This window comes from Teleopsis dalmanni, chromosome 2, assembly GCF_002237135.1.
Source record: "Teleopsis dalmanni isolate 2A chromosome 2, ASM223713v2, whole genome shotgun sequence".
Taxonomy (NCBI): Eukaryota; Metazoa; Arthropoda; class Insecta; order Diptera; family Diopsidae; genus Teleopsis; species Teleopsis dalmanni.
Window position 1 is genome coordinate 134,675,470 of NC_051847.1, and position 15,806 is coordinate 134,691,275.

Below are 15,806 nucleotides of genomic sequence, written 5' to 3' on the forward strand. Positions count from 1 at the left end.
ATGACATGTTTTCCCTATTTTAACTCGTAATATGTCATCCATTGCCCTTTGAAATATTCGAGGTGCATTCTTCAAACCAAAAGGCATCCTCGTAAATTCATACTTCCCATTGTTAATTGAGAAAGCGGTTTTTTCGATATCATTTTCTCTCATTAGAATTTGATGAAATCCTGACTCCAGGTCGATTGTTGAAAAATACTTAGAATTCCCTAGATTTGACAGGATTATACTAGGGTCTGGTATTGGATACGTATCCGCTATGGTATGCTCATTTATCTTTTTATAGTCGATAACTAGCCTATGTTTACCAGTTCCATCTTCGTTATTTCCTTTCTTAGGAACTATCCATATCGGGGAATTATATGGACTCTTGCTTGGTCTGATGACTCCATTTTCCCGCATTCTAGCTATTTCGTCATTTACGTAATTGTTACAAGAGAGAGGATAAGGATACTGCTTGCTCCAAATAGGAGTGTCTAAGTTAGTTCTAATTTCTGCTCTAACGTCCGTTCTAAAGGGTAAGCTTGTATTTATTTTTGAATGCGTCGATTGTATTTGCTTTATTATATTGTTTTTGTATATCAATATTTTTTGTGACTCTTCCTTTCTTGTTATGTCATTATCCACGCCGGGAATTTTTCTAGCTAATTCAGTATGATCTTCCTGTTCCAGTATGTTCATAAGGTTATCCTTCTCTGAAAGATTACTGCTTACTGTTTTGGCAGATTCTGTTCTCGAAAAAGTGCTGTTTATTTCTTCATCAGTTTCGTCTTTTTTCAGTGAGTCCAGATATTTATTTATCATTATCATATCATTTTTCTGTTTATGTTTGTTCGAATCTATGTATATTCTTTCGGTTTTTCCATTATATCTTAATTCATTGTTTCCTAAATCTACAACAGCATTTATTCTTTTTAAAATATTATATCCTATAAGTATATCTGCTTCTAAATTTTCAATTTCATAAAATCTTTCTTGCACTCCTAATAAGGTAATAGAGTGATAATATTTTATTGTACTGTACCCATTTACAGTTCTTACTCTTTTAAATATTGGTAATTGGTTTTTATTCTTGTATATTCCCTGCCTAATATATGATGCTGTAGCACCTGAGTCTAACAAAATTTTAAAGGTTTTATCAGTTTTTAAATCTGTTAATTGTATGTAGGGGAGCTCTAGTACTCCCTTTGGCCTAAAAAATGATTTTCAGAAATATTGTTTATCCGTTGAGCTTTTGGTAACGGTTGCCTACTCTGAACACTCTCATGAACTCTTTTTTGAGTTTGGTTATTGTGATATCCCGATCCCTGCATAAAAGAATGCGAGTTCCTATTTGAGTTGTTCCAGTGATTCCTATTAGATGATTGATAACTGTTGTTTCTTTGGAATTGGTTGGATACAGATGGATCCACTTCCATTGGTACAACAGGTTCTTGAATTTGATTTTGATTATTAATATTCGCTTTAGGGAATCTTAAATTATTTTGGATTGTGTTCCTAGGTGTGTGATCGTATCTCCTTTGTCTGTTGTACTGGTTTTGATAGTGGTTTGAATTATTCATTGGAGTTTGTTTCCCATTGTTCTGAAAATTTAAAGCGAATCTTGCCCTCAAATTGTTTGCTTCGAGTTCCTGAGCTTTTGCTAATGCATTTGGCAAGTCTTCCGGACAAAGTGAGAATAAAATGTCAGATAATGGTGTTTTTAGACCAGTTATGAATATTCTTAAAGCGTTTTGCCTATTCTTTCTATTAAGTTCTTTAGTAATTGACTCATCGCTTCCGTGGGTCATTATAGTCTTATTTATTAAGAGAGTCAACTTTTTATTGACTAAATTGTAGTATTCCATAACCGAAAGATTGCCCTGTCGTAACACGCTTAATTCCTGTTCTATTATATGAATTGGACGTTTGTCCGAATATGCAAAATCAAGCCGAGCAATAATGGCATCCATATTTAGACAAGTGCCGTGATTTGTTAGAGTATCGTTGGCCTCGCCTATAATTTTATTTCTTAAAATGGTTAGTGCACCGAAATACTTCCTGCTACCTCTATTGTATAAACTCATGGAATTTATGGCTGCGGCCCGCCAACTAACATAACTATTTTTTCCACTAAATTCGGGAAGTGATTTTACTATGTCCAAGGTCTCATCACATATTATACGGCTGTCTACTACTTCCGTTTCGAATTCTACTACTTTGGGAGTATTTACTGCAGAAAGCTGCTCTTTTAGCAAAGCTATCTCATCCCTAAGAGAGGCTGTGTTTGCGACTATAAGTCGACTAATTAAGTCTTGTGTAAAAGTATTATTTTCGAGGGTCATTTTAGCAAAATTCTTTAACAGATTTTCCAGTTTTACAACTTAATAAATACAAAAAAAATTGATTTTATTCCCGTTTCACGATAGTATTTCAAAAAATGAACAAATATTTCAATAGTATAAAACAAAATCTAATAACAGTAAGCGAAGGGAAAAGATTTTACACAATAAAAAATAATAATTTACTTTTATATTTATAATTTAACTAAAAAAAATTTCCACCTTTTACAAGTCCAATTAACAATTTTATATATTCATTTATACTTCTTTCAAAAAGAAATTAATTGTTTGACTTACTTATAAAATGTTTTCTGCTTCTCCTGAGTTGAGTTTTGGTTTAAATGTATCTTCCTTCAATTTGTACCACAGGTATTAAATTATTATTACTTAGACAGTCACCTGAGTTGAGTTTCGGTTTAATTGTATCTTCCTTCGATTTGTACCACAGGTATTAAATTATTATTATTTAGACATTCACCTTTAGTTTTGGGATTTTTTTTGTTCTTTTGTAATTTATATATTTTATAAAATGTTTTCTGCTTCTCCTGAGTTGAGTTTCAGTTTAATTGTATCTTCTTTCAATTTTTACCACAGGTATTAAATTATTATTACTTAGACAGTCACCTTTAGTTTTGGGGTTTTTTTTGTTCTTTTGTAATTTATATATTCTTTTTTATAAAATAATAAAAAAAAATTTCACGATTTCAAGTTAATTAAATGAAATTTCACGTTAAATAAAAAAAATTTTTGAAAATATTAATTTATATTATATTATTTATATATTTTAAATATTATTTATTCCTTTTTCTTAGAATAATCTCTCTTTTCTCATCTGCAAAGTTATTGCATGTTTTGTTAAATGCAGTGATATAGTTCGAGCAACTCGTGTTGCGTACTTTTTATTTTCCGCAATTGTAACACGGGCTTCACGTTGAGCGCCAATTAAATATAGACTATTATTTTTTTGTGTAGCTTCTGCTACCACTTTATTTGAAATGTTTCTTAAGACTAACTACTTCCATAATTTTTACTCGTATTTATACCAAGAATTCGAAGTATCGAATCCCGATAATATATTTCGTTGTTTGCTTAGGACAGGCAACGATAATAAAAAATATTTGGTTTTTCCAATTTCCTGTTTAATACAATAGATAATATTTTAGGACAGACAACGATCATTAAGAAATGTTTAGTTAATACAATAGATAATATTTCGTTGTTTATTTAGGACAGACAACGATCATTAAGAAATGTTTAGTTACAATGTTTGGTTATTTCCAATTTCCTGTTTAATACAATAGATAATATTTTAGGACAGACAACGATCATTAAGAAATGTTTAGTTAATACAATAGATAATATTTCTTTGTTCCTTTAGGACAGACTACGATCGTTAAGAAATGTTTAGTTAATACAATAGATAATATTTCGTTGTTCCTTTAGGACAGACAACGATAAACACAATAATTAGTGTAGGAGACGAGACTTGATAACTTGCATTTCGATGATCCATCTAAATTGAATGTTTTGATTTTGTTTCCTTGTACTCTACTTTTTTTAATATCATAGCAATTAAATATCACTTTTGACCAGCAAATTTAAATGCAGGAATATTTTCTATTTTATGGTGTAGCATATTAGAGGCGTATGCACATTAGAGTTACCGCAAAAAAATTTTTTTTGATATTTATATGTCTCTGGTTCTTAAAATATTCCTTTTGGTGATAAATTAAGAGAAATAAAATTTCAGATCGATCGCATTATGCCAACCCGTGTCGAGCTGAGCTCAAAGTTGTAAAAGTATCTCAATATAGAAAAAGTAATTAAAAGTACTATTTTGCTCGAAGAATACATTACTAATAATATTACTTCAGGAATTTTTTCGCCTAATTAACATTATTTATACGTTTTTACGTTATGATATTGAACTCCCTCACGTTTGCTTATATTTCCTACATAATTTTTGACATTTTTGACATTTTGACAGAAAGTGCAACACTGACTTGAATTTTGTATTACGAAGTCTGCGTTGCAACATTGCTATTATAACTCTTTATTGACTGTCAAATTAACAATAAGAAAGAAATTGCAAAAATTAAACTGAATTGATATTCTTTGGAAAATGGATGCCGTTTCATCTTTGCAAGCAACATCATCTCCAAAGGAGCTTATATGGCATTTACGCTGACGAAAAATGACATTTCAAATGAATCATTTGAAAATGTTTACATTCGTTGTAATTCATTTGCTCTCATTTCAAACAGCTGATTTTTCAACTTACCTGTTGATTTGATTTTTGACCTGTGCCAAAAAAATATTGAAGGTATATTAAATATACCTTCAAACCTTACAATATAAACTGAAAACTAATTTTTAGCTTCGATTCATTTATTTTTGGGAAGTAGAAGTTCAAAAAGAGATGCATCGTTTTCAGGCAAATTACAACCACCAAAATAAGTAAACATTTGTTTACTTATTTTTATAAATATGTCAAACACCTTTCTCAAACTGTCAAAATGCCATGAAAAGCTTTTATTTAGGGTATGTTCAAAGTATTCATTTGCACTTGGAACTCATTCTAACCTCGTCGGAACTCATTTATACAGAATGATATTCCAATAGATCTCATTTGCGCTTGAGATTTTGTATGTAAAAATGAATTATTTGCTCCTAATTTTTCTTTTTGTCCAAAATAAGCCATTTGAGGCCAGTGTAAATGCCATATTAGATCCGATGATGATAATGCATTTTTAATAGAAAAATGTGGAATGAAGCAAATACTTCAAAAGTATTAAAAGCAAAAGGGTTCCATAAAAAGCTAGAAAATTTTTAATTATTATAGCAGAACCTATTGCTGTTTAACCCATTAAGTTCCAGGCAAGTTCAAACTTGGAATTTTATGGTGAAATTTTCAGAAAGGTCTTATTTTAAATTAAAAATAATCTCTGCAAAATAAAATTTTTATTTTGAAAAGTAGTTTTCTGGAAAAGTGCCGTCTGGTCAACCACACGCTGGGACCCATAGCACATTTTTCTCTCTTCGATATTACAAACATTTTTATATGTGTTTTGTTCGCAAATGTGGTATTTAGTTACTTTTTTGGTGAAGTAAGTATCATTGTAAGTTGTGTAAAGTACACGTAAGTATAAAATTCGATGTTTTATGCTTTTCAAATATTTATTAATCAAAAATTATATTTGAATTATTACATATGTATTGTATTATGTAAAAAGAAATAAGTTTACTTGCGTCATTGTCTACGATCAATGTAATATAGTTTATTTTCATGGAAAACCTTAAAGCAGTTTTCTACATGACCATTTAAATGGCACTTTTCATATATAAAAACTGTGGCTTTTGGTGTACGAACGAGTGTGCATACCGGTTACACGTGGTAAATTTCCCGTAAGATAAACATCTACTGCACTGTAACTTTTCTTTTTCAAATCATTGTAAGCGGTAGCTTCTGTAATGAACATTAAGTTCTCTGATGCAAGAAGAAGGTTTCTGGCAATGAAATTCTTAAAGTCTGAAGCATCGGTTTTCTGTTGTTAGAAGCAGTGACGAAGCAATGTAGTTTCCAAGCGTTTACTACAGCGCTATCTAAACACTGAGCCCATAATGGCCACCACCACTTTTTGCTTCTATTCCTGATACGATAGTTAGCAACTCCATTGTCATGTAAATCTACGCCGCCCATGTGTCGGTAGTAGCTGTTGATAACTTGAGGCTGGGGGACACCAACCTTTTTTTTACTCTCTGCTATAGCGTTGCACATTTACTATTGGTTTAACGGAATCATACAATATGTTGTAATGGATACTCACAATGGTTCAATAATTCCTTTACAACAAATGCTCCGATTCCCAATTGTTTGTTGTATTTGTCAGTTCCGCTGGAGTATGGCACAAACTGGAAGATATACCCACTATCCAAAGAAAGAGTTCATAGCTTATAACCGAAACGTGTTAGTTTTAAAAGTTGCAATATAAATAGTTGCAACTCAACTGAAGTTCGTATACAACTTCAGTAATACCAAAATACTCTCTCAGAATTAGATAAACGGAATTCAAAAAAGGAGAACAAAATTCTAAAATCGCATGTGATGTTTGTTGATATTTCATCATCGTCAATCGTTTCATTGTCCAATTAACCAGCAACCTTATCAGGAGGCAAACATTATTATTCAATAGATAGCGGAGTCTCACTTGGCACTAATAAGTCATCTTTGCTCCAATTGTCAATAATATGCAATAGTTCCTGATTTCTTAGATATCTTAGGCACGACATTATAATTTTATTTACAGTAAAAAATTGACGACAGAACATTTTGCATGAACAAATTTTTTTTTTTTTGTTTAATCCATTTATTTTATTACAATCTGTCAGGTATGAATGACAATAAGTAACATATATAACTATAAATCGTAATAATAATTATTACGATCTAAAAAAGAAAGACACGTATGGACTATGCCCAGTGACATTTCCATATATATTTAAAATAGCAGTGTGTGAGCTGCATATACATATCTAAAATATCTCTCGATGTTTTCCTTCTCAGCCTTGTAAAAGTGTTGCATGAACAAATGTAAGCCCTGTATAGACTTATTACTATTATGCATTGTAGGTAATAAACATAACTTTAAGCAAATCAGAAAAATGTGGTATTCATTAGACAAAATTACTCCCATTTTATTTCATTACCTAACAACAAACATTTATATTGCATTGTTTTATCATTATAGTATTATGGGACCCATATGGGTGAACATGCCTTTTTTCACCGGCGTCTGGTGGCACGTAACTGTTACTAAGGAGCCGGCAAAAATTACGAAAACTATATTTGGACTTTTGTGAACACATTTTATAACAAATATATTAGTTTTTACTTCTGTTTATTTTAATTTTCATTTGATTAAAAAAAGCATTTTTTTGGACACTTTTTATTTCGAACTAGGTAAACTCATGAACAGAAGAAAACTGTTCGAAATATGTATTTTTATATTACTAAGATATCAAACTAATTAACAAAAATAAAAAACATTGAATTATTTACTTTTATATATTTTTAAATAATTTTCAAAGTTAGCCGTATGGTGTACCACACGGAGGTACGGAATGGGTTAAACAATGCATATCCAAGATGAAAAATATTTCTTGATTCAACGAAGACAGAAGGGCCGACCAGGAAGCATCGCAGCCATTGACAAAAAATTATTATAAAAAAAACGCTAGTTAGAACTATTGGAGAAAGTTGTTAAACGTAAACAGAAATATATAGAAGACATATGTACATTGTACAAGTGTTCAAGATAATCTAATATATAAAAATCCCATGTCACGGTGTTAGTGTTTAAATTCCCCCGAAACGGCTCGTCCAATTTTAAAATAAATAAAACTTTTTATGTGTATGTGCTAGGTATGAGAATAGGTCGTAAAGTATATTTCATACCGCTAAAGTAATTAGGGTGTCCCTATCCAAAAAAAATTTTTTTATTGTATTGACAAATATTTTTTCATTTATAAAATTAATTTATTATAAAATTTTTATAAAATTTATTTATAAAATTTATTTATTATATAATTTTTTTTTGTCAATCATTTTGTTTGTATATTAGACTGTATTATTAATAAATTATTCCGAATCTGTATATCAAAAAATATTATCTTCGTAATACTTTATAGCTTGATGTGGAATTTTGAGATTAGCTATTTCTGATAGTATTAGTTTAGCGTTCTCGACCTCTTTGAACTTATTTAGGAATTGTATAAACCCACTTTCATTAGCCACACCAATTATTTCCTCAGCCTCCAGTTCTCTGTCAAAACTAGTCACTTGATTTTTGGAAACAAGCCTGACACAATTTCTTCACCAATTTTTGGTTTACGACTCTTCTTTCTTGTTTTTCTTACGAGGATATCTGTTCTTCGCTTTTGGCCATCTGAAGTTGAAGAACTTGTTTTAACTGGGTCTTTCTGACGAATCGGAACTTGTTCTATTCCCAAATGAGTTTCATTATGTTCAATCGAGCCCTTTTTGTCAGTCGGAACAATTATTTTATCCACGTTTGCCTTTTCATCGACATTGCTTGATGCATTTTCAGTCAAACGCATGTCTGTCCTAAAATTTTGACCAATTTTTGGTCCATGGCACTTTCGTCTTGCATCTGTAGCTGCTACCGGGATATCAGCTTTACACTTTCGGCCACCTGAGCTTGAAGGACCATCAAATGTATCCTTCTGATGAAACGAAGCTCTATCTAAAACCAACTGCTTCTCATATTTTTGAATCAAGTCCTTGCAATCCAAATTATTTATTAGCTCCCAAGTGTTATCATCATCACTTAAACCCAACCATTTTTCTTCGTCTTCATTCTTCAGTATCTATTTAGATCAGACGAGACTCAATTCTTATTAGGAAAAACATCAAACACCACCTCAGAAAGAACAACCTGCAAGCGCTCGAAGCTGCTTCAGTGGAGGTTAAATGTTCGCTTAGAAAGAATGGAGTCTAGGATTTCATAGTAGCATGGATTGCGAGGGGTATTATCTCAGACAAATGCTTGTCAACGATTAGTGAGCTCATGAAATTGGCACTTGGTGAAATCTCCAGGTGGGCTAAAAGTAAGGCTAAAAGTAAATACATACTTTCACCTTACCCAGACTGGTTGGAATTACACTGAATCTTTTCTCGGAGGCCAAATATCTTGGCGTTGTCTTTGACTCTAAACTGAATTCGAGAAGGAATTTAGAGAAAAAACTAGGAAACGACTAGCTGCATATTATGTCTGTACAAAGACCTTTGGGAAACGATGGAAATTGTCACCGTACGTAGTATACGGAATGTACACGACGATCATCAGGCCAATCATTACCTATAGGTCGCTCGTCTGGTGGCAAGCGTTGGACAAAAAATGCAATTTAACCCGCATCGGAAAAACACAGAGATTGGCTTGCTTAGATATCACCGGAGCAATCAATAGCACCCCTTAAGAGGGTTTAAATGTAATACTACATCTCCTATCACTGTGGGTGTTTATTCTAGGCTGTATTGCCAATTCGCTCTCAGACTGCGAGAGTCTAAAATGTGAAAACCAGCTAACTATGGACACCGTACAATTTTAAAGGAGATTAGAAGGAGGGGTCATGGCGCAGTCAAGGTGGATCTAGATTTTGCTACCGGCTACATGACACCAATACTTGATTTCAACACCAGAATTCCGACTCTTTATCCAACCAGAGATAGCTGGGAGCATGGATCTGTGTCATGTAACTCTGCAGTTACCATCTACACAGACGGCTGAAAGATGCAGGGCGGTACGGGAGCAGGTATCTTCTCAAAAGATAAGCAGATAAGGCAATCCTACCGACTCCCTGATACCTGCAGCGTCTTTTAGGCCGAGGTATATGCTATCGAAAAAGCGGTAACCTTATACAACAAAGTGCAATTCGACCCTCGAATATTACGATTTTTGTAAATAGTCAGGCCGCACTGAAAGCAATTGAATATAAAACGATTAAATCCAAGATTCAAATGTCGCGCCTCACTGATGAGCATCAAGCATCACAGGGTTTCTCTTTGCCGGGTTCCTGGACATAGCAATACTGAAGGGAATGAACTAGCAGATGAGATGGCCAGAAGAGACTCCGAACTACATACAAGAGAGAACGACCTCTCAATACATATATCGATATGTGAACTATTTAGGATCATAGAGGAAATCACCAAGACCAATAATTTATAGGCTAACCACGAAAACTGTGAAGTCGCTAGAACCTTATGGTCTAGGTTGGGCAAAAATATAACGAAAAGCCTTTTAGTCTTTAGCAAACCTACAGTTCGTGTGCTTATTGGAATACTATGCGCCTATGCTATTGCGCCTATGCTCCAGCGGTGGCGAGTTCCAACAAGTGGATTATGCAGGAGTTGCCAAGATGAAGAGGAAGTAGAATCTATGCACCACTTCCTGTGTCTCTATCCAGGACTTCAGACAAGGTGACTTCAATGTTTTGGGGATCGCTTTTTCACTAGCTTAGAAGAGATAACGAAAGCAAACTTATCTGTTCTCCTTAGCTTCATCTGGAAAACGAAATGGTTTAACAAGCATTACAAAGGTTAGCAAAGGTTAGCCTCTGCCGGCAACATTTTTCTGAAGGCATCACAATGGGCAATATATGCCTCCGAGTGGAGGCAGCACGCGCCTTTCGAGCCTAACCTAACCTAGTAGTGGAACTAATGCCTAGGGTTCCACCTCAACTTTAATCTCACAGTTTATCGCTTGACGCTCTTGCGTCATCAGTTTTGGCACATCATCATTGTTTTCTGGCTCAACAACTAATTTTGAATGACTTCAAGAATTCAATGAGCGAACTGTGACCACGATTAAAATAATTGTACCAGCATTTCACAGTGGCAAAAGATGGAGCTTCATCGCCAAATGTGGAAATAAGCTGATCGGTGCACTCTTATCTTTATAATCAACGTCCATGTTGAAAGTCGAACAAGAATTTTCTTGAGTTAATTCCATTATTTTGCGAACACTCAATTTACAAATTACTTTAAATAACACAACTACTCGTAACTCTCCATTGACAAAAACTCTAAGTTAGGTTATATTTAGTGAAAGTTAGGTTATATTTAATAATGTAAATATTTCATATGAAAATGTCAGATGATACCTGACAACAATCAATGTTGCCAAGACTTAAAATATAAATAGTGACCCACGTAACATTATAGACAGTATAGGTACTTTATAGAAAAAGCTAGATGTCTGTCTAGATGTTAACTGATTAAAAATGTTCATATAGACTTTTTACAGCAAACCAACAAAACTACAGAAAAATGTGCAAACACAAAAGGCAAATACAGCTGTGGATCAGTTGGTTAAGGTGCACTGACTCTGCGCTTCACATTTGACAGGGCACGAGTTCGATTCCTGGTACTTGCAGTTTCAAAAATTTATTTACGAATAATTAAATACAGGAATTATTTCTAAGACCATTGATAATGGGTTTATGGCAATACTCGAAACAGCTGTATGGTCAGCCAAACATACAATTAATCAAAAGTAATATAAAAGAATTTTTGTTGTTGTAGTTCACTACTTTTTCAACAAAAATCTCTATAGCCTTTTTCTTAATATATTATTAGCCGATCAGGTAGTTAGATTGAACGACAAAGCGGCGAAAAAGTACACAAAAAATATTAGCAAATAACAAACAAAATAAGTGATTTAAAAAATAAATATTTGTGTTCAATCATATGAACGAAATTAATTTTTTTTTATTTTATTCAAAACATTCAAAATGGTTGATGATCACTGCTTCATAAACAAATACGTATGTATTTTTTTCAATCCGAGAATGCAAACCACAAACTTCTTATCAATTACACATTGCACATGTATAAGTCAAGAGCACTGCTACAATGCTAGACAATCAATTTTCTGAACTTTCGTTTTAATCAAAGTTTTTTTGAGTGAATATGCCACAACAGAAACGGCAAAGCCGACAGAGACGGCAGAAACAACAACATGGCAAGCTGCAACTTTAACATGACAAACAACAACACCAATAACATTTTAAGCAAAAAAAAAAAACAAACGTAGCACGAAAGGCAATAATAATAACAACAACAGCAACTAAAAAAAGAGTAAAACTTGACCAAAAATGAGCTTAAATAATGATTTGCCAGCTAACAAACGCACACAAATTTATTTTAAGCTGCAAACACAGAAAAAATTGTTTTATTTAAGTTAGAGAAGCACGTTTCAATTATAGCATGCGCGAGGAGCTGGGGTTTGGAAACGCACGCAACTAAACTTAAATGCAACTTTACACAACTTTTTTATCCCATTGGGTACGCTGCAAGAATTTACTTGAACTTTACATTTCCTACTGTTGTTGTTGTGTAGCTACTTTTACAGCTTTTTGTGTTTTCTTTTTTTATTTTGATTTTCCTCTTCTTTTCTTCTTTTTTGTTCAAGTCATGAGACAAGGAAACGCGTGTCACTCCCATGACGAAAGAAGATGAGGGTATGAGTTGCTTACATAAATACGCCGCACTGCCTTGTCATCGTTGCTGCTGGTAAAGCTGCTGCTTCCACTGCAGTTGTGTTGCGGCGAATTCAAGTAAAATTTTTCAACATTTTCCTTTTGCTGCTTTAAAAATATTCTTTGCTGCTTTTTTACTTGCTGTAGTGGCAACACAGCCCAGCGCGGAGTAGTGATACACACTGCTATCATATTACTTGCGAATTGCAGTATGAAATTGCAAGCGAATTTTATAAGAAGAAGAAGAAGAAATAGAGAAAAAAATCAGTACAGATAAAAACAGCAATTTTTGTTGGCAGAATTGAATTGCTGGCAAAAGTTTTGTTAGTTTAAGCTTGCATTTACGACCCCAGCACAACAACAAAAACAACAAAAGAAAGTACGTTATAAGAAAATAAAAAACCAAAGTGCAACTTAGGAAAGCAATGATACACGCCGGTTCGCTCTAAGCGCAAATAGTAAGAGAACTCCATGCACAAACACACAAACGCACAACGTACATTTGCAGTGCTGCGGCTGCGGCTGCGGAGAAATGGCAAAAGGTACGAAAGTTCAACGCATGACGCTGCTCGTGCTGCAGCCTCTGCTACTGTTGCCACTTTTATGTCATTTTTTTCGTTCGGATTCATGAAAGAAATTTCTAATTAAATTCACTTGATACCATGAAACTGCACCGAAATGAATGAGAAGTGCCATACTTACTATAATTCTTTTTATGCCCTCATTTTGGTTGTTTTTTTTTTTTTTTCATTTTTATTTTTAGTTCTTTTTTCTCTTGTTTCCAGCTACGAAAACTTTTCTTCGAAATCTTGTTGATCTACAGTTTTCAGGCAGTGGAAATTTAACGCAAAATTCTCTAAAGTTGATTGATGGTTGGAGCTACGTTTTTACTGCATTTACAAGCACACATTTTACGACTCTGCGTTTTTAATGCAAACACATAAAATATACATAATGGTTATTAAAACTTTTGATAGATAATTCATAACTTCATCCAAAAAAATGGAGAAAAAATCCTACACTTATTATTTAATGTTTTTCTGGGAATGTATACTCTTACGGAAATTGCAATAAAACTCTGTAAAGTAGGTTCTTTACTACTTTTTATTGACGCAACAGACCTTACAGACCTACTCTAAACTCAGAAGGGGACACAATAGACCCGACAATTGCAGTGCCACATCCCCTAACAATGATAATAATTATAATAATATGTGATGTTTCCAAATAAATTCCTTTTTATAACGGCTCTTCGACACTTTGGTCCTTTTAAGCCTTTTTCGAGTTTATTCGTAAATTAGGTTTTAATTCACAATTCAGATTCACAATTTCTTAACTTTGTTTTTATAAGATCGTACAACGTGTCATACAATTTGTGTACATTTCCACCCTACATAAAAATAACAACTTAAGGAGTAACAACACAATACTTATTTGCACAAAATACAATATATTAACTTTTATAATCAAATCAATAAATACGAGTATTCTGATATTAATGAATTATCTGATCGAACAGAGGTACATCAAAATCTAACACCAAAATGAAAAGTGACAAAATAACCACCCCAGTACTTTCGTCCAGCGCAGATCTATTCTAACACATATTAGTTTTATGATTCTCCTGCCAGATTTGAAAATTGAGTTAAAAGCACGGAATTACTAAAGAAATATATCAAACTAGAATTAAACATACCTTCATTTCAGGTTTTTATTTATTTGAAATAAATTTTATTTATTTAAAACATTTATACCGACACACATATGTAAACTAAATGTAAATAAAACATTCACAGAAAGTCAGAATATATATGTATATTATAAATATATATTTATAACATCAACACGTTACGGTTTGGGTTGATGCGTATAAAAGACAACGCACTTACCATAGACGGGGCGTTCGAAAATAGACCACAGACCAAAAAACTTGGTTCTGTGATATGGAGGTAAGCACATCAGAGCAACACAAGCATAGCGAAGTTAATAGGAAAATAAAGCCATATATCCTATCAGGTATGTATATGTCAACATCTCAATTTCCACGTCCGCTCGTCCATGACTGAATTTGCCGCAACAAAATAGTGTCGTAACAATACGAATCAAAAGCAAAGATCTGCATAAAAATAAAAGTGTTGGACAAGGTGGCAGCACATAAAATAATAGCTTTAAGTGCTGTGCAGACTATCATTTTTGAGTGTCATTCAAGAGAGAAAATTCACGAATGACATTTAAAAACGATAGTCTGCACATTTGAATGAGACGCAACCAACATGTTAACGTGTTAACCAAAGTTATGGTAGTGATAGTATAATAGAATGTTAGTCTGTCGCCTAAAAACTTGGATTCGTCATTCAAGAGCATATTTTTAGGGTGGGTTCACTAATACACTTACAGCGCTCGCAAACACCCTTATTCTTCTAAAATTTATCTTGAATGACAACTCTTGAATGTGAACATGTTCAAGCTCGGTCGCTTGAAAAAATTTGAGCAAGAGACTGCGCAACTTTAATGTCAGTCAAAAATGATGGTCAGCACCGTGCTTTACCGTAACAAAATAGCGAAAAGGCATACGTTAAGCAATAGAAAAGGATAGGAGTTAGAACGGAAATAAAATCGAATATGATCGGATGTGTTTATTGCACATATTAGGTCTGTTCCATGACCTACTAGTATTAAAACTCCAGTAAAACACAAGTAAAGTTTACACGAAAATACGCGAAAATTTGCTGGTGGAACGCATTTGTGTATACACAGTGTTACTCAAAGTTACTACTAGTAGCTCCTGGAACAGACCTATTAATTGTTGTGTTTTCTTTTTTTTACTTTATAATAACATAAATTGAAAATATATCAAGATGTATTTTTTTGTATTTTTTTTAATATTGAAATGTACTATTGAAATGTAAAGTTATATTCAAAAACGATTATAAGTAAAATACGGAATTTGCTAATAGAAGTGTCGATAAGAAACTTTGTTCATGTCGTGCATTATTAACGCTATTTATATCACTGAAAGCGTCCAAATATAAAAAGCGAGTGTTGTGGACATGTTTTATTATTATAAAATAGCTTGTACACTAAAAAAGAGGAACAATCCGGGCATTAAGTTAATTGCTCTGACAAATTCACCGCATTTGCAAATCAATAAAGTAATGTCAATCAAACCTTATTCACCGGCAGTTTCTTCACAAAATTGGAAAGTGGAAAATTGCTTGAAAATCTTGGACTCACCTACACCTTTCCATCGAACAAAAAATTTCTTCCCAATGAATTAAAAAAATTCTTAGAATTTAATTTATTGCAATAATCTAATTAATTAAATTATTGTACTAAAGTCACTGAGCTTTAGTTTAATAGCACATTTAAGAAAGTAGACAAAATATCGATAATACTATGGAGTGGAATATTATATATATATATATA

At 32.9% G+C, this 15,806-nt stretch overlaps 1 protein-coding gene across 1 annotated transcript in view; it reads right to left on the reverse strand.

Annotated features, from left to right (window-relative positions):
• The window catches only part of LOC119675750 (putative uncharacterized protein DDB_G0282499), a 7,920-nt gene extending 5,596 nt beyond the window's left edge, over window positions 1–2,324 (reverse strand). The window contains exons 1-2 of the mRNA XM_038086956.1: window positions 1,253–2,324; window positions 104–983 (exon numbers count right to left, since the gene is read on the reverse strand). Of these exons, the coding sequence (XP_037942884.1) occupies window positions 104–983; window positions 1,253–2,324 (1,952 nt within the window). The remainder of the gene's footprint in view (window positions 1–103; window positions 984–1,252) is intronic.
• Between the last annotated feature and the right edge of the window lie 13,482 nt (window positions 2,325–15,806).